The following is a 20,753-nucleotide window of genomic DNA, read 5'->3' on the forward strand; positions in this document are numbered from 1 at the left end:
ATTTGAAAGTCCTGGAGTGGCCTAGCCAGTCTCCAGACCTCAACCCCATAGAAAATCTGTGGCGGGAGTTGAAAGTCCGTGTTGCTCGGCGACAGCCCCAAAACATCACTGCTCTCGAGAAGATCTGCATGGAGGAATGGGCCAAAATACCAGCTACTGTGTGTGCAAACCTGGTAAAGACCTATAGTAAACGTTTGACCTCTGTTATTGCCCACAAAGGTTATGTTACAAAGTATTGAGTTGTATTTTTGTTATTGACCAAATACTTATTTTCCACCCTGATTTACGAATAAATTCTTTACAAATCCTACCATGTGGATTCATGGATTTTTTTTTCACATTCTGTCTCTCACAGTTGAAGTGTACCTCTGGTGCAAATTACTGACCTCTGTCATCATTTTAGGTGGGGGAACTTGCACAATCGGTGGCTGACTAAATACTTTTTTGCCCCACTGTATACTCTGTGTTCTCTGCTGTTTAAATGTGGAAATCTCTGCTTTAACCCATCCACCTTCCACTCGGTGAAAACAGTCCACTGAGACTGAGGTGTTTCGCTCCATATAAGCCACAGTGATCACAAGGAACAGAGACGATTTGCTCCTGCGCCCCCCTGCAGATGTGGATCGGGCTGCCCTGATGTTGGGACGAGAATGGGGCAGATAACATTCTCATTTAGCTGTGACTCAGTAAAAGTGATTCCACTCTGCCCGACACACAGCCTGAAGAGCAGCACTGGCCCACAGAGCACCTTCATCCTCTCCACCATCTCCCCCTGATCATATTTATTAGGGGTGGGTTTTAATAATCGATTCATCGATTAAAATCGATTCTGGCTTGGATAACGTGATATCGATTCATTAAAATCCTGAATCGATTTTTTTATATAAATGTATTTTGCCCAAAATTCCAGAATCTCAGGTGAAACGTCACAAAATTTTGACAACCACCAAACATTTAAAACAGTAAATGAGAGCAGGTACACGGCTTCTGCACAAAGACGTAAACACAAAGCGCGGACCGCAGATCAGAATCAATGAGATGTCGCCTTTCTCACCCGCACGGACACAGTCGGGGCTGAAAGCCGACAGCTCGCTGATTCTGATGTTTCAGATTTAAACTTTTTAAAATTATACAAAATTCAAAACGTTAGCCGTGTCTCTAATAAAACCTCTGTAACTTCAGAGGTAATGTTCATAAATTGATTAATGGTTTTCTTTCGTTTTTGATCTACTGCAGAATATTTTTATAAAATCATCTTCATGTTTTTCTGTGTTTTATCTTCAGTAATTTGACACAAAGGCATCTGCTGTGACGCTCACACCTTTGGTAAAGTCTGGAAAGTGTCAGCTTCCTTTTTATAGATGCAACAATATGTAAATGTACTGATCTGAATTCTAATATTTCTGACTGTCTGAGGCAAGATTTCCCAGATTCAAATCGAATTGAATCGAATCGAATTGAATCAAATCGTGGATCGAATCGATTCAGGAACTTGTGAATCGGAATCGAATCAATTCTAGTAATCAGTGACGATACCCAGCCCTAATATTTACTGTCAGTCTGTATAAATCCACTGATTCAGGCGAGAGCAGGTTACTACCTCTGTGATGAGTGGATCAGTCAGTGTAAGGTGATGCAGTGTAGCCATGACGTGACCACACAGTCAGTGAGATGTGTGGGTGTGTGTGTCCCTGTGTGTGTGTGTGTGTGTGTGTGTGTGTGTGGGTGGGTGTCCCTGTCTGTGTGTGAGAGTGTGTGTGTCTGTGTGTGTGAGTGTGTGTGTGTGTGTCCATCCTGCCTTACACACTCATTTATATTCCTCCAGCTGTCTCGGTTGCTGCTCGCTGTTTTCAGAGGTGATGGGCTCTGGTGTCATAAACAGTCTGATAAATAAAGTCTTTAACAACATGAGCATTGCAGAAATCATTCTCACATGTGTGTGTGACCGAAAACAAACGCAGAGGGAAGGTTAGAGAGCGAGTGCACGAGGAGACTGTGAAAGAGAGAGCGATTGTCCCCTGCCACCTTTAACCTCGCTCACCCCGTCCATCTTCATCGAAACGCCAGCAAAACTTTCTCTGAGCTGCCTGTCAACACAAGGACCGGGGTCACACAGACACACATAAAGTCATAGACACACACACTCACACTGTGGCAGCAGCTCTCGTGGGGCTCATTAAGCTGCTGAGTGTTGCAAGTGATTTTGGCACAGATCACGTGGAAACGAGTGTTTTGTGCAGACCTGTCAGGCAGCTGGGGCTCGTGTCACTGCTGTTTCTGATGTGCTGATGACTTTATGAAGACAGCTCTGTGGTTTATCCTGATCATTTCCATCAGTGAGGTTTGAGTCTTTCAGGTGTTCCTTCATTGTGTCACCTGAGCTTTTTCTGAAACACTCTGCCATACTAACATTTACTGTTATCATAATGTTCTTTTAATATTCTGATCATTTCAGCTTTGTGTAACTTCATAAATTAGACCGACGTGTCCTCATAGGAGTTTGGAAGTTTCTTTGCATGCTTACATTAATTACATTTTAAGGACACATGCAAATAAGAATGTCCCCGGAGTTTTGCTGACTGTAAATGGAGCTGTTATAAGTGGTACAGCGAGGAGTCGTGTAGTATTTGAAGAAAGATTTGATCCATGATTAATGTCACATCATTGCACTGTGGAAGGAACTCACCTGACAGCCAATGATTAGTTTTCTATTTTTTTGCCTTCCTGAGCATCAGAACCAGAGCATAGCAAGACTCTACCAACAAAATGTAAGCAGCATATTTTATAGGAATAAATATCAGATATACCGTGTTTCTACACTGTAAATGGACCTTTTGATCACATCATGGGTCACTGAGCAGGTTCAGTGCTTTTCCTAAAAATGCCCAAATCCCGTATCACGCCAAACAGACAAACTAGACTCTTGAAAACTAAAAGCACTATTCTAGTGCTTTTATTCTAAAAGCACTAGAATAAAATAAAAATGATCAAATTAGAATGAACGACTGCAGAGAGCGCTTTGGTCCCCGTTAGTTCAGTCATTACGGGCTTTGATGGATGAGTTTCTGGAGACAGACATCCTGCACAGATTTTCCTGCCTCTGACACGTGCCCTGCATACAATCATTAAAAACGATGAATGTAGTAAAAGCTGAACTCAAGTAAGAAAATTCACCCAGGAAACTGAATTTAAAACCAAAGGTCAAATGAAATAAGAGTAAAACTAGAGAAAAACAGATAAAGTGGAATAGCTGGTCGCATGTTACGGACGGCAAGGTCAGCTGGTCGCAGCAGCGAGCTGAGCCTGTGTGCGCACTGACTTTTCTCCCTGCTCTTTCACCAGATTAACGAGCGGCGCTTCAACAACAGCAGCAACACTACGTCCTGCGTCTTCATGGTCAACAAGCCGTACGCGCTCACCTGCTCCTTGGTGGCCTTCTACATCCCTCTGGTCCTCATGGTGCTGGCCTACCAGAGGATCTACATCACAGCCCGGGCGCACGCCCTGCAGATCAGTATGCTGCAGCGGGCCGGAGGAGCTGGTACCAGTGCCGCCGGGACTTCTGGTGGGGTTGGCGCCAGTGCACCGGATTCTGCCGACCATCAGCGCAACCACCGCATGCGAACAGAAACTAAGGCGGCAAAGACGCTGTGCATCATCATGGGCTGCTTCTGCCTGTGCTGGGCGCCGTTCTTCGTTACCAATGTTGTGGACCCCTTTATAGACTACACCGTGCCCGAACAGCTGTGGGCTGCCTGCCTGTGGCTGGGCTACATCAACTCCATGCTGAACCCCATCCTCTACGCGTTCCTCAACAAGTCCTTCCGCCGTGCCTTCCTCATCATCCTGTGTTGCGGGAGGCAGAGGTACCGCAGACCGTCCATCCTCGGCTCCGGCGCTCCGTGCACGGCCACGCAGATAAACGGCTCCACGCACGTGCTCAAGTAAGTCCTGTCCCACCCAGAGACCGAAGGTGTGCAGTCATACTCAGCCCACCCATTTACAGTCATACAGCACAGTGTTTATTGGTCTGCACACAGACAAGCTTGACCTGGATGCTGTGGGTGTGGGTGCTGTTGCCCCTTTTTTCTCTAAATGTTGGGAAAACATTCAAAACTAATTGAACATTTAGGAAAACTTGCACGACATCTGGTGCACGCAGGCATTTTAAAGTTTCAATGTAGCTTGTTGGTACATGTAGCGCAGGGTTTTACAGTCACCCCAGACTTTAGTGTATTACTGCAGTATTTCTGTTTATTGGTATTTCAGTAGTAATCTTTCATCACGCCTGGGTTGAATTGAGAAAACTGTGTTTCCATGTGTGTTAGAGACGACCTTATCTCTGTAAGTACCCTCTCCTGTCCCTGCACACTCAAACGCTGCCTTGGCTTCTGACTTGTCCACCTAATTCAGTGTGTGAAGGTAGAAACGTGTTTAACAGCAATAAGGACACGTGTGTTGAATATGTTATTTTTTCAGTGTGTTTTAATAGAAGGATCTTATCTGTGCTTGGGAAAGACAAATGATGCAGTGCAGTCCTGTTTCTGCTGGAAGGGTCAAATCATCAAGCAGAGGCTGTTTATGTGACTGAAATATGAGTCATGTATGTTTAAGAAAAAGACAGGAAGTTGTTACATCTGCAACACCTTTCATCGCCGCCGGACAGAGGTTCATACAGATTCTGTCCCTCTGTTCCCTTCGTTATCCTCAGCCCAGGTGTTCTTAGCTCCTCACACTCCTTTTAATCCTGCCTACCTCCTATTTAAGGTACTGTGCAGTGGTTCAGGAGTATACAGGAGTATTTCAGGTGCTATGCAGTATTTCAGGTACTATGCAGTATTTCGGTAGTATTTCAAGAGTATTTCAGGTACTATGCAGTATTTCAGTAGTATTTCAAGAGTATTTCAGGTACTATGCAGTGTTTCAGGAGTATTTCAGGTACTATGCAGTGTTTCAGGAGTATTTCAGGTACTGTGCAGTGTTTCAGGAGTATTTTAGGTACTATGCAGTATTTCAGGAGTATTTCAGGTGCTGTGCAGTGTTTCAGGAGTATTTCAGGTACTGTGCAGTGTTTCAGGAGTATTTCAGGTGCTATGCAGTGTTTCAGGAGTATTTCAGGTGCTGTGTAGTATTTCAGGATTATTTTAGGTACTGTGCAGTGTTTCAGGAGTATTTCAGGTACTATGCAGTATTTCAGTAGTATTTCAGGTACTATGCAGTAATTCAGAAGTATTTCAGGTGCTGTGCAGTATTTCAGGAGTATTTCAGGAGTATTTCAGGAGTATTTCAGGTGCTGTGTGCAGAATGTGAAGCAAACTCCTGCTCAGGCAGACGTTGAGCTCTACACGACTGTGAGCTACGGTTTTTGTGTGGTTTCAGTTTTCTCAACCGTTGCCATACCTGTTCATTCTCTGCAGGACACACACATAGATGTCAGATATTGCTGGAGCCTTCATGTTTGAGTCGCGGGGCGTTTCTGTCTTTCCTGTCAGCTCTGCTGTGTTCCTGCCACTGTGGAATCAAACTGTTTTCATCCACAAATGTTCAAACTTAACATCAAATTAAATTTAGTCTGCAGAACTGCATGCTAAATTTAATTTTGCACTCATATTAATATTCTATACCTCCATAGCACAGTTTTCCAACAGCGCATGTTATTTGCTTTCGGGAGGAAGAATCCATGGCGTTCCATAATGAACGTCATTAGAAGTTGGATTTCCTGCGTGGTGACTTTTTAAAATATTTGTACTTATCCTGTACTAATATTTGACTGTAATACCAGTGTTATAGGCATGTTATTCACCACAAACACATAATTAAGCCTCCTGGTGTGACACTCCGTGCAGCACCACCTCTGGACTGGAGGACATTCATTAGTCAGTTAGTTTTGCGCTCCCTGGTTAATGATCAGGATCTGTGGGCTCTGTGGAGGCACAACAATGTGTGATCTAATGTACTGTATACCAGCGGTCCCCAACCTTTTTTTGTGCCACGGACCGGTTTATGCCCAACAATATTTTCACGGACTGGCCTTTAAGGTGTCGCGGATAAATACAACAAAATAAAACTAGTACCGGTACCGAAAAAAAGATTTATTCATAACACACGTGAAAAGACCCAGGAAAACCGAGTTAACGATAAAAACGATAACAAAATAACGCTGAAAACCGATAAAAACCCTGAAAACCATACATTTCACACCAGAGCCTCAACTCTCGCGGCCCGGTACCAAACGACTCACGGACCGATACTGGTCCGAGGCCTGGGGGTTGGGGACCGCTGCTGTATACTATACTGTATCTGGTGCTTGTGTGACCTCTCAGATTAAAAATATCCACATTTCAGAGTTTGACAGTCACGCTCAAACACCCACAAAGAACCTAAACATACAAATGTGATTCCCAGGATACCAGCTACATCTGCACACACCTGGCAGGTGACATTTAAATGATGCATCGCTCTGTCCATCATTTCTTTTTCTTTTGGATCCCTTTGGGATCCAAGATTGTCCTCCTCATGTCTCTGTGTCGTACTCTGTATGCTCCACACTGCTAAAGAACATTTTCAGCTTATTACCATCACTCTTACCAGAATTACCTGTTGTTGCTGTTCCCACAACTAATATGGCTGATAAGACATGGAGGAAACAGACGCAGCATCCATATTTAATATTTAGCATCATGTTGCAGGTAAACGATCACCTTGTCTGCGATGGTGAGACTCGAATCAGCTTCTGATTCACTGATCGCAGATAAAGCACTTTGGGTGTGAGAGATGATAATCAAGTAACTAACATCAATTTACATAATCAAAGTAGTTTAAAATAAAATCAAAATTAAATGTAAAATAATGAAAAAATTTCAAATTAAAACAGGTTTCTTGGTGCAAAGACAGAAGAGCAGGTGTGTCAGTCCTATCACCTGATCACCTCATTGAGTAATGTAATCAGATTACATTTACAGTGGTTGTCTTTGTGGGACAGTTAAGGTTTTCTATAAAAAACTGGATTCATGTGAAGCTCCTTGCAGGCAATAACACGTGTTTATCAGTGACATCGCACATCACCTCTTATTTGTGGAAATATTAATATAAATAATCATATATGTTCAGTCTGGTTTAGAAATGACATTAAAAAAATAAAGAAGTCCAGCTAAGTGAGATTAACAGATCTCAAAAAGAACCGGACAGACGTCTCCAGTAATCATTGATCCTGAGCCTGACGATGACTGGGCGGAGACTCAACCGTATCTGAAGGGCTGTGGCCCACATCATGAAACACGCCACAGCCTGTTATTCAGACAGGAAGTCAGAAGCCACCGACACTTAGTCTGTGTGTGCCTTTGCTATTCACTCTGTCACTCCTCGTTGGTTTTACTTCCTGTGTTGTTGCTTGGGATCGGATTTTTTCATGTCCTCACATGAGTCTGATTAAAGTTTAGCCTGAGTAATCTTCCTCCTGAACGTCGTGACAGTAAAGGAATATAAACGTAACCTGAGGTACCTATCCACTTCATCAGGCTTCACCACTGCATGCACGGTCAGCAAAACAACCTGCGAGCATGGGGCACAACCCCCATGTCACCTTCCTTCATTGGCTCATGAAGTCAAACAGGCCAAAGCAGTTTTCACAGCTTTGAGGCGTTTTTGTGTTTTGTACTGCGGTGCAGCATTGTGAGGTGACACCGTGCTCAGTGTTTACACAGGAAGTCATTCACTGATTAATCGTTCATGGACTAAACAGGCACGGGGGGAGAATGGAGGCAAAGAACATTTCCATTTTCTGCTCTGTTTCTTTTTCTTTCTGTCTTCAAAAATCTTTTTATGAATAAGTGGATGTTAATGTGAGCAATAAGCTTATTGCTGGTCAGAGGGTATTGTTGTTGCTGGTATTGTTGTGCCGCAACATGCAGGAAGTGAATTCATTTAAATAGTCAGAGCGAAAGTGGCTGGGAGGAACGCGGTTATTAAAATCGCATAAGGCTGTGTTAACATATCGCAGCATCAAATACAACGGAGTGGGTGTACACCTTGTTCATCATCTTCATCATACCCGCCGGGTTTATTTATGTGAAAAGCAGACTGGCGTCACTTCCACCACTGCACTGTTTCACACTCTGTGAGGTTTAAAGCAGTAATTACACCACCGTGGTTTTTATTTCCAGGTGACTTCACACTAATGAAAACACAATTATGTATATTATGTTCCAGTCCTGATGACAGATCCCCCTGAAGCCTACACTGGCTGGATTTTACAGCAGACCTTTAGCCTGACAGAGCTGGAGGAGGAATCACTGCCAAATGCCAGAGGTGTGTCAGCACGCTCTGAGATGGCTTCTTTGTCTGTAACATTACAGCGAGTGTTCTGGAGCGAGACCCACGGCGGGATTAATACGTGTCTGATTCACACAGGGCGCTGAGTCGAGCTCTCGCTGCGCTCTGACATTATCCACAGGAAGTGACGACACATTCGTCTTCAGCGACTCCTTCCATGCAGAGTCACCCGAGCCTGTGCTGTCACCAGGTCCATCTTAGTGTGTGTGTGTGTGTGTGCATAGGTGTCACTTCATCTAACAAATTGGCCATGTGTAGGAAGACGTCATGGAAGCTGCCTTTTGGGGAAATGATGTGTCGATAGATGCGGCGCTCGGCGCTCATTCGCTCTGATTGGAGTTCATTCCGGTTCAACTCAGCGTGCTCTCTGTACCAGAGCTATTCACAGACTGCAGGAAAGTCACGACTCAGTCAGGCAGATAATGACATGGCCCGTTACTGTCCCGTTGTTACTGTACAGTTATGAATTTGACTGAGACGGCTGATAAACGTGGAGGTGAAGGAAGCTGACGCATACGAAGAGACAAAGGAAGTTATGTGACTTCTCGCTCCTGCTACAGGAAATAAATCTAGTGGAAAAAAATCACATATAGTGGATGAACACAAACATATTAGATTCTATAAATAAGAAGAAGAAAGTTTGGAGCTTCACGCAGGAAGATGAATGTCTCAAAGACAAGCTGGGACTTATAATTTGTTTTGATCTGACGGTAATAATTAGAACCAGCCGAGACATAACCAGGACACAAACACTGAGTCAAGCCGCTCCGTTCACACAGAGCTGCACACAGTTACAGAGGAAACCTGTCGCAGTGACAGCAGCGTGAACACAACCTGTGCTTTGGCTCCTGTTTCACACTGTCTCTTATTCTTTACTGGCCTCTTCATCAGGCTTCACTGCTGCATGCACAGTCAGCAGACTGGTCCAGTTTTCACTTTGACGATAAAATAAGATGATGAATGTATGTGTTATTGTGTAGTGAAGATCAGCTGTTTGTTTGATACACACTCTGATTATGATGAAGCAGCTGAAGGAAAACATGATACACAATACTTATAGTCTATGCACACACACACACACACACACACACATTAGCCTGCAGAGTGTTTGCAGGTCTCTGGGGTCATATATCTGAAAGTCGTTGGTGCTGAAAGAACAAACTGGATAAATAACTCTTCACAAAGATGAAAACAGAAAAACATTGACTGTGCAGAAGGAAAAAACAGGAAGAAAATAAGTATGAGAAAATTATTTAAACAGAGAGAAACATGAAGAAGGAAGCAGGAAGAAGAACCAAACGGGAGAATGTAAGGAGTTAAAACGAGCCGGTGCGATTTAAGAGGCGAGAAAAATGAGGAAGAGGAGGTGCAGAACAAAGGCTGAGGAAGCGAGAAGAAGAAAGAAAAGAGTAAAGAACATGAGATGGAGGGTAAAAGCATCCTGAGGAAATGAAAGATGAATGGAAATATTTCAGAATTTAATATCCGAATATTTTTAATTGTTTTGGATCCGTGACAGCGACCTGAAGTATATTTTACCCTGACTTAATGGAAGATCTCCATCATTAGTGACACGTTGAGTTTGAGTCACAGAGGTGGTTAAACACACAGCAGCTACAAGCAGACCAACGGCGAGGCAGGAAATCCAGATCATGGTGTAAACACGAGCCACTGCCATGAATTATGAATATAACGCCAAGTTAATACAGTTTGTGGGCTTTTTCTGAGGATGGTAACAAAATTTACCTCTGGGTTGGTGCTGTGATGGTGACCAGGGAGTCATTTTAGCTGGATGCTAACAAAGCCTGCCTCGTGGTCCACCCTCATCACAAATACGACCACCTTTGGCTCTAAAAGCTGATTTTAAGAGTTTAAACTGGTGTGTGACGTCAGCTTCATTCCTCCGTGTACAGTCTCTGGTGCTGATGAGCCTTCGGGTGGTTTTGGTTTCCAGCAGCAGATCCTAGCAGACTCTTCACACACCAAACATCACAAACTAGCCGGTGAGAGGTGGACAATAGAACAGAATAGAATAGAATAGAATAGAATAGAATAGAGTAATCCTTTAATTTTCCCACAAGGAGAAATTTGGTTGTATCAGGAGCAAAAACACACATATACAAACAGAACAGGACACAGAACAGAAACACAATTCTTACATATTTACATCATGGACAATAGTTACCAAACCAGAGTACTGTAGGTTATTAAAATTAGAGTACAGATAAGTGGCTAACCCAGGTTGTAGTGTGCAAACAGAGCAGGATACTGAAAGATGTTTAAATAGTTAAGAATATTTAGAATAATTAGAAAAGTACAGATTGTGTATTGTACCTGTGCATTAAAAAGTAGACATGTAACTTCCAATAAGTGAGTGTATATATAAACTGAGAAAAGTAATGTGCAAGTTATAACAGTAGAAGTTGTTACAGCACTGAACATCTATGTTTGTTGGGAGCAGTTTTGATTGTACAGTCTCACAGCTGCAGGGAGGAAGTACCTGCGGAAACACTCTTTCATGCATCTAGGATACAGCAGTGTGTCACTGAAGGAGCTCTGCAGTTCAGCAATATTTACATGCATGGGGTGGGAGACTCTGTCCCTCAGAGAAGTTATTCTGGCCAGAGTCCTTCTGTCTCCCACCACCTGCACTGGCTCCAGGGTGCATCCCAGAACAGAGCTGGCCTTCCTGATGAGTTTATCCAACCTCTTGCTCTCAGCTGTCGATAAACTGCTGCTCCAACATACAACACTGTAAAAAATGACAGATGACACCACAGAGTAATAGAATGTCTTAGAACCGCTCCCTGGACTCTAAAAGACCTTAGAGGTAGAGTCTGCTCTGACCCTTCCTGTAAAGACCATTAGTGTTGTGACTCCAGTCCTGTTTATTATTCAGGTGAACACCCAGGTGAACACTCTCAATGTCCACTCCCTGGATGTTCACCGGTGCCAGTGTGGTGGGTCTGCGTCTCCGGAAGTCCACCACCAACTCCTTGGTTTTCCCGGTGTTGATCAGCAGGTGGTTCTGCTGGCACCAGTCCACAAAGTCCAGAGTCCACAGTCTGTATTCTGAGACATCCTTACCTGTGATGAGGCCGACTATGGCAGAGGCGTCAGAGAGCTTCTGTAGGTGGCAGCGTGGGGAGTTCATGGAGAAGTCTGCAGTGTAGAGGGTGAAGAGGAACGGTGCCAGCACAGTTCCCTGTGGGGCCCCCGTACTACAGACCAGCGTATCAGAGACACAGCCCTGTGCCCTCACATACTGTGGGCGTCCTGTGAGGTAGTCCAGTATCCACTGGGACGTGTGGTGGTCCACTCCTGATAGCTCCAGCTTGTACCTTAGAAGTCATGGCTGAGAAGATCTCCATCATACGACCATACGACTTATTGGTCCCAGGAGACCAGACATCTCTTTAATGCTTATTAAAGGATGCTTTTTAAGCCTGTATCACTCCCTCAAACGAACCTCCAAAGCTGTAGAAATGTTCCCGGTAATGACTCCAGGGCCTCGTGCTGATTAATGAATGTTGTATCTGTGTCTGAGAGAACTGTTCTGATATTCACACTTAGAGATGTTTTTTAACGTCATCTTCGGTCTTTCTCTCCACATACAGAATTCCTCTGCAGCTTTTTGTATTTCTGTAAAAACATGAGGCACTCTCCAACGACGCACAGCCGAGGGTAATCTCCCTCTGACAGACGCACAAAACACTGAAACACTGTACTTCAATTAGCAGCTAATTGTCTTTTCAGATGGAGAAAATCAGCGCATTAGCATCTCATATTGGATGGAAAAGTGGCTCATTTCAACACGGCGCCTCATCATATTAAGAGAGGGATTATTGATGTGCTTATTATGTGACTGATGCAGCTGAGCGTGTTACATTGAGACACACCACCTCAGGCTGTCTTCAGCCAAATGTGTCAAAGTTTTCTAAATGAAGACGTGATGAGCGTTATTCAGAGCAGGACGCTGTGGAAGCAGTGACAGATCTGGGAGAAGGGACAAAATCTTCCATGAAAGTTTAATTCTGACTTCATTAAAGAATTCAACGAAATGAAAGAAGGTGAAGACGCTGTACATCTTCACCTTTGGCCTCTGCTTTGTGCGTCTCGTTGCTTAGAATAAAAACTGTCGATCTGAGCACTGCTGCCAAAATGGCCATTTTCTGCCTCATTGGAACTGTTTCTATTAGATTGTGCAGGTAGAACTGTTAGGTCATAATCAGTGTTGGGTAAGTTACTTTAAATTAGTAACTTAGTTACATTACTAGTTACTTCTATCAAAAGTAACTCAGTTACTTCAAGTTACCCGTTACTTTCAAAGTAACTAGTTACTAGGGAAAGTAACTTTGGTTTTACTCTTTTCTCTTGTTAATGTGTTGCTTCCATAACTTTGTCAGTCTTCTAGCTTGCTTACTTGCCACAAGTGTGCTGTGCCACCTACCAATAGAAAGGAAAAGATAATGTGCATATTTCCATGAGAGAAACCCCACGCCTGGACCGTCATTGACTGCTGCCATGATTCTAGCCTACGTCACAGCGTCATGTGCGCCTTTTACATCCAACACAAAAACTGCAGTCGTGGTGCTTTCGATTGTACTCAGAACTCGGAAATTCTGCCTTCTGAATAGGAAGATGTAGGTAACACCAGACTGCAGATGAGCTGCATACAGGGCTGGACTGGGACAGAAAATTGGCCCAGGCATTTTGACTAGAGACCGGCCCACCATTATAGGAAAAATCATAAAGCCTTTGAATGAAAATAAACACTGTTGTGAGAGTGATGTACACTGTTTTGATGGTATATATGCATCAATCTATCAATCGTTTGTTGTAAGATTCAGATAATTATTTTTTAAAAGCTAGACATTTTAAATGAGAATAAGAAAGAAAAGTATTTCTTTGTGCCCCCCTCTCCCTGTTAATGCCCTACATGCCCCCCTGGCAAAACTTTGCTAGACCCGCCCCTGCACAGTTACCAGCTGTCAGCTACATAAAAAAGGATCCAGGTGTTATTTGTCTCTCAGAAACAGTTCATAACTTCCCTTCAACTCATTCATGTCACCTAAAAGGTAAACCTGTTTCTCCATCACCTGTTCAGCTCTGGTGATTCAGTAAGGACATCTCCTGGTTTCATCTTCATGTTTCCCTCTCACCAGATAACCAAACCATATCATGACCAGCAGCTTTTTTGCAGCTGTGGCTCCAGCAAACATCAGCTGATACTAGAAAGTAATATTAAATAAATTCTAACAACAGCTGATCAAACGTGCTGCTGTTGTTTAACGCGACATCGGCTGGTTTCCTCTTTCTGGCGCAAAGTGAGCGATAAACAAACAAGAGAGAAAAGCCGATCAGCTGATCACTGATTTTCATGATTGAAGTAGAAACAGGAGAGGGAGGGTGAGAGAATGAAAGAAGAGGCAGCTGTGCAGCAAAGACACAGAATAACTCCAGCTTTGTGCCTTTTTCATTGTAGCTGAATTACGGGACAAACTGTTCCTTTTCACCTCAATAAGAAACGCGTAATATTTTCTCTGAATACCAGACGGGACAGTTGGCAACTCTAATAACTTATGAACAAAATAAAGTTTAACATCGTTAACATCATAGCACCCACCCAGCTGTATAGAAACTAGCTATGATAGCTGTATATGCTAGCTATCACGCAGTACGGAAAAAGTCAGAATAACGAAAATAAACTCCACCTAAACTTGGTTCATATCTGACCCAGAGAGACTGCAGGTCATAACTTCTTACCTGAAGTTCGCCTCGGGTCTCTTTTCCTTCTGCGTCCACTTTCCCTCCTCCACCTGCTGGCCTCCACCACTTGCTAATGTTACTGAATCTGTGGAAGCTCCGCGATAGCCACCACATGAAGTAACGAGTAACGAGCCTATCTAAATCCCAGTAACGACTAACGCGTTCCTGATTTTGGAATAATAACTAGTTACCGTGCTTGTTACCAAAGACCCGAGTGAGGTAGAACTGAGTGACAAAGACCTAAGTGAGTGGACTTATTCTGGGTGACTTTTACTCACAGCTACTGAATTAACAGCGCAGGCTCTGAGCCCCTTCACTGTGCCATGGTTTTCGTTCATTTGTGTCTTGCTCTGTTTTTCTACAAATATTCTTCAACTTTTCCACCTTTCCTCCATACTTCCTGTTTTGTCTCCATTTCTTTCCACCCTCTTCATATTTTCATCTCTTTCTTTTTGCCATTCTCCTGTTGTTCTCCCTGTTTGCTTCTCTCCTACTGACGGCACATTTTCAGTGTGTGTCCCTGTGTTTGGTTACACAATTTACACAGACACTAACCTGAAGCAATACCACACACACTGTCCCGTGTGCGTGTGGCTAGTGTATCTTTCCATGGGCACTCCTGCAGATGATGAAAAGAGATGCAAAATTTGTATTTTTGCATTCTTGTTCCAGTTCCTATATTTGTTTCTGCATCATGTTTCACATCTACATTTTTGCTTGTCTGCGTGTGTGTGTCTGTCTGTCTGTCTGCATGTGTGTAGCTGCATATGTGTGTGTGTGTCTGGATTGCATTGTCTTGCAGATATAAACAAAATCAGAGAAAATCCAAACAGGAAGTGCCTACAAGCTCCGGGATGAATGCTGACAATGCTGTCGGCTGCATTCAGCCCCGGACTCACAGCTGCAGCTACTACTGCACTTGCTCACACTGAGGCTCCGCCTGCACATATGACAGCTTCAGTAACAACCTGTGATAGGCTAAGCTGAGAGGAGTCAGCTGAATTTAAGTCTGATCTAAAGACTCCAAGCTCAGGTAAAGGTGAATAATATAGCATGATTTCAAGCAACTGCAGGCCACTGGTCGTTGTGTCCTTGGGTCTTGGGCAAGACATTTTACCCTACCGCCTGCTGGTGTTGGCCAGAGGGGCCGATGGCGCGATATGGCAGCCTCGCTTCTGTCAGTCTGCCCCAGGGCAGCTGCGGCAACTGTTGCCTCCACCAGTGTGTGTATGTGAGAGTGAATGAATTGTAAAGTGCTTTAGGTGCCTTGAAAAGTGCTATATAAATGCAAACCAATCCATTTTTAAGCAACCGCACGTCAGTGATGTGTGATGAGCTGATGGCTTCAACTGTGGGCACTGCTTAACTATTATAAAAATTCTAATCAATGAAATGTCAGCACAAAGGCAGGACAAGGTGTACCTTGAAGGGGTGGGAGGAGCTTATAGTGGAGAGGCTAGAGGAGGAGGCCCGTATGTGTCCAGTCTCTGGACTGTTGGACTGTGTCTGTCCTTGCCGTGTATATGCCACAGCTTTAAAGCAGCATCATGTATTCAGACCCAGAAACAGCCGGACTCGTGTCCATGTCTGACACCGTTGGACAGTTTTCCGTCTCATCGTCCTGGCTGCCGTCTCTGTGGGACGTTTTTGTGGAGGCTGTTGCATCTGGATCTAAAAACCATCCCTGTTTTCCCTTCAGAGCGTTCTTCTTATCCAACTCTGGAGTGTCTCCAGTGCAGCTCCTATTTTCCAGCCACTCCATGGAATTCCCATTCAGACCACTTGCACCTGCTGACCTGGAATTTCAACCTCAGACTCCAGCTTGTGTTTCCAGCTGGTCCGAATTTTATTTCATTCATCTCTGCAGTCATGGTGGATCTCTGGCTGCGATGCTTTCAGCATCAAGCCCAGAGGAGTCCATCAGGTCATGAGCACGAGCGGCGTTAGCAGCGTGGTTTATTGCCCTCTGTGAGCCCTCTAACCTTGGTGGATTTTAACCCAAGCTGTGTGGCTACATCCAGATAAAATCCTTTCCTGATTGCCAGATCTGGCTCCTTCCCTCGTCCTTCAGGTTGAAAGGTTGAAGCTGGTGTTCATTGCATATGCATCGGAGCTTACATTGGAGTGGTTTTCCAGGCAGTGATGTAAAAACAACCACAGTGCTGGAAGGATTGATGAGTGATTGATGATTAGAGACAGCACTGCAGATATTGTCAGATTTTCAGCATTTACCAAAAAGTATTTAAAAAAACATAAAATTCAGCTGATCGAGGCTGACGCTGCAGCTCCCAGAGCAGGTTATAGCCTTCGTGGAAGCACCAACACCCCTAAACCGCACTAATACACAGCTGTTCGGGCATTTACATGTCCCTCGTTTACCTGTGCCACAGGAATCACAGTGATGGATGGTGTTTATAGGAACAGCACTTCCAGTAGTCTGCAGAATCGTTCAGCCCGATGACCAGAAATCCCCCCACAGACTGCACATCTCACATCACAGCTCTTCTCTGAGGTCTCGCTGTGTGTTTTCACCACCACTTTTTTTATTGTGGACATGGTGTGTGTGTGTGTGTGTGTGTGTGTGTGTGTGTGTGTGTGTGTGTGTGTGTGTGTGTGTGTGTGTGTGTGTGTGTGACTGACTGACTGACTGACTGACTGACTGACTGACTGACTGACTGACTGACTGACTGACCTCACCTTTCACACTCAAAGTCATCGTGATCAAGCTGCTGTAGAAGTTGTCAGACTGCTGATGTGCTGGTATTTTATTTTCTCTGAACGCTCTGCAGAGAAAATGTAAGAATCATTGGGACCATCACACTGCACCCTCCACCACCCCAACCATCCAACACCCCCAATAAGCTAATATAAATGAGAAATTCATGGGAACAAGTCAGCGGAGGCAGTGTGGTGTCTGCGTGAGCTTTGTTTATCCTTTCAGTTCTTATTTTCTGAATATGATGCGCACACACACCTGTCCTGACCAATGGCTAGTCTGGGTGTAAACTAACCTTGTTTTTCCCTTTCTCTCTCCCTGCCTTTGTTACTCCTTTCCTATTTTGTTTCCTTCCCTCTCTCCTTCCTCTGACCTGCTGTTTTTCTGCTCATATTTTCATTTTTTTTACTACATTATGAACATAAATCACATTTTTTTCTCAATTTTATACCATCCTTTCATAATTTCTTCCTTCTGTTTTTTAACTTTGTCTTTTTCTTCTTAATGTCACCCTGTTTCTACTTTCTTGCTCTTTATTCCATTTGTCATCCTTTATCTCTATATTTTCACATGATTTTTTTTCTATTTATGTTATTCCTTTTGTCATTTATTTCCTCTCCTCACCGGCTGCACCTGCCACCTCTGATATTGCTTCGTCATCCTTCCCGTGTGTTTTCCCTCTTCCTCCTCCTCTTCCTCCTCCTGTCTCTCCAGCGGCTGTTCCTCTGCCTCCAAGCTGCTGCTCTGGTTCTGCAACACCAGACCAGTGCCTGTCTAGCTGCTGTCTGTCTCAAGGCTCTATCAAGTGAGTCTGCTTTCTCGCGCACGCACGCACACACACACACACACACACACACACGTCAACATCTGATCTGAGATCACTGAGACTCATCGATTTCCCACTGTGTCGATCACGATAAACAATGATGCTGAAACTCATGCATGAACTTTTCAAAACAGACCGAAGTTATATGTGTGATAAAGCTTTAGTCATACTTTCCTTTCATAACTCAGCATGTGTGTATTCAAATTTCTAAAAGCGTGAACATTTTTTAACATCAGGCGTGGGTGAAGGTTGAACTCTAGAGGACGGTGAGGTTAAAGCGTGACCTTTTACAGCTGCGCACCCAGAATATCAATAACAATAATCAAAGAAGGGAGAGATTTATTCACCAACGCAGACTTTTAATTTCCTATTTGATTTACTTTTTGCACTTTACGCCCTCCAACCCGCAGGGTCAGCCTGGATCTGGTATGAAAATACAACCAGCACCATCTTTAAAGGCCATCAGGTGTATTTTGAACACCACTTGGACTCAAATGGGCGTAACTGTGATGTATTTCTTAGATCTTTTACAGTTGAAAAAGTTTGAATATTTGAAAGTGTGAGTGCCAGAGACTCAGAGATGATTCACTCTGGCTCAGTCGTGGGAGCAGTCAGATTATTACAGCATTTATTATCCAGGTATTTCATTTTGAACATACATGTGTGGACTGCCGACTGCACGTGTAGATGTGTAGATCCAAAGTAACTGAGGCCCTGCTGGAATCATCCCTCTTAAAGGTCACTGTGCAGCTTTTTACTGTGTGCAGCTTCAGAGCAGTGAAATCTTTCTCTGCGTGTAGGTTTAGAAAGTCTGCAAACTAACCTGAGCAGTCGCAATATATTAGTCAGGCGTAGTTTTCCTTCATGCTTTGCTAACCTGCTCTCACAGATGATTTGACTCACAGCTGGACTCCAAACAGCTGGAATTATAATTCTAGTTATTTTGTGTAGGAAACTTAAATCACCTGCAGGCGTGTGAAAGGCTTATGTGTTTTATTGCGCACCATTTCCTCATGCAAATGTGCACACAGATATTTTATCTGAGTGAAATAAATCAGTACTGCTAAAAAATCCCAATTCACTAGCTGGGCCCACGTCCTCATTTTAGGATTGACAGCGTTTTAGCACGTAAAGGTGAATGCTTGGACATGAATTGAGCTGCGGTTTGGGGAAGGCCTCGAAGGGGACTGGCGACGGCTCCCGGGCCAGGCTGATCCCCGTGTACTAAATAGAAGTGAAGAAGTTAAAGAACTGAGAACAAGGAGGGAGGGAGAGTGGGGCACGTAAACGAGAATGAACAGTTGCAGAACTGGGGGGAACCTATATAGGTGGCAACCAGAAGGAGTGTGTTTGGAGGCGCGGTCCCGCTCCTGAAATTCAGATACATAATCTCCAATAGATTCTCATTTCTTTGTCCTAACAGTAGAAAATATTCATCACCAACAAGAAAAGTAAAGCTCAGGTAAACAGAGCTCTGCTGTGGTGCACGACTTCAGTGTACAACCGGGGGTCTGTGTTTTAGCTAAATATTGTTGCACAAGCTGGGTCTGGAGACATCCTCATAGCTGTGTGTGTGTGTGTGTGTGTGTGTGTGTGTGTGTGTGTGTGTGTGTGTGTGTGTGTGTGTGTGTGTGTGTGTGTGTACATGCAGATGTAGGAGTGTGTTTTATCTCTGCGCCTCTTTTGGTTTATCTTCTCTTCTCGCCCCTCACTCTAACACAGCCTCAGTATTTGGATTTCTATTTTGAATGTAGCTGTGTATTCAATGCCCTTTGTTTTTTTTGTCCTTCCTTATCTCTGTGTGTGTGTGTGCGTGTGTGTGTGTGTGTGGCTGCTAATCTTCCCTGCCTGTTGATGTGCTCCGGGCCGATTGTCTTCGATCAGTTTGGTCTTAAAAAAGCTCCAAACAGCAGCGCCGCTTTTTATCTGTTAGTTAAAAATCGTCCTCTTGTTGCAGCAGACTGTTTGAAAGGCTACTCCTTCCATGAATGCCTCTGGAGATGGTTTCCCTGAAATATTTCTGAATGGCTCTTTGCCGGCTTGATCATTACTTTACCCTGTGAGAAGGATGAAGAGTGGTGATGAGTGTGAGGATAAGTGATGTGATGATAAGAATGGCAGTGAGGGGGGCTTTTCATTCCCAGCCAGCTCCGACAAAAGAGTTCTTGCTGCAGCGATAACAGTGTAATCGACTGAAGAATCGTGTGTGCGTGTGGTTCCTGTTTTAAAGCTGAGCGTCATTGGTATGAGAAGAAGAAAATTAACAAAACTCCAAATAAAATTCCCAGGCAGGCTGATATTAACAAAAACTAATAATCTAATAAACATCAATATTTAAGAACTGATATTAAGATTTTACTGACAGCCCTTGAAGGGCTCGTCTTAAGTATGAGCCCCTTGATACTCCTCATGTGTGGCTCTGCTGGCCTTTCCCACCTCCTCTTAAACCCGACTAAACCCCAGAAAACCTCCGCACAGTCACATCTCCGTCTGCACAGCTCATCTGCAGCCCATCTGAGTTTCCCAGTGAGGGAGACGGACCCTCAGACTGCAGCTCAGAGTGAAAATATTGTTCTGTTTTCACTGTGAGATAAAAGTGGTTTTAGTTTCTGGTGATAAAACTGCAGCTCTGTGATATTTAACATTTTCTGTATGCCACCAATATGTTTTTCCTTGATTCTGGTGATTTTTAACCCTCGAAAAACATATCAATGTCCAAAACATACAGGAATGGTGCATGATGAGAGTCAGAGGGGGAGGGGCTGCAGAAACAAATTTAATGCTGAGCTCTCTTCTTTTCTAACCTTCTTTACAGATGAATAGAGGATGAAGCACAGAGGCTGTTTTAAATTGATTCGGTTTACCTCGGCTGTTGTGTTTAATGACTTTAGAGATTCACATTTACATGTTTTTATAGTATTTGGCTGTTTAGTGTCTGCTCTCATTCTCAGAAATTACAGTGGCAATTATTTAAGAGAGTCTCTGTAGCTTGTAGCAGACACTGCATACAACAGAATATAACATAGCATTAACGTGTTATGTTATATTCTCTTTTATCTTTAATGCATGCAATAACGTGGTTGTTAATAGGGTAGGGCAATATGGCCAAAA

The 20,753-nt window shown here is 43.8% G+C and overlaps 1 protein-coding gene across 4 annotated transcripts in view; it reads left to right on the top strand.

The window, feature by feature from the left end:
* The window catches only part of htr4 (5-hydroxytryptamine receptor 4), a 163,110-nt gene that overhangs the window by 114,521 nt on the left and 27,836 nt on the right, over positions 1-20,753 (top strand). For 2 of the 4 annotated variants that reach the window (XM_026185333.2, XM_026185309.2), the window contains exon 6: positions 3,343-3,944. In XM_026185333.2, coding sequence (XP_026041118.1) covers positions 3,343-3,944 — 602 coding nt within the window. Of the gene's footprint in view, positions 1-3,342; positions 3,945-17,530; positions 18,103-20,753 lie in introns of those variants that run through there. The other 2 variants (XM_080309274.1, XM_080309271.1) reach the window with 2 other exon arrangements.

The sequence above is a fragment of the Astatotilapia calliptera genome, chromosome 2, assembly GCF_964374335.1.
Source record: "Astatotilapia calliptera chromosome 2, fAstCal68.1, whole genome shotgun sequence".
NCBI lineage: Eukaryota > Metazoa > Chordata > Actinopteri > Cichliformes > Cichlidae > Astatotilapia > Astatotilapia calliptera.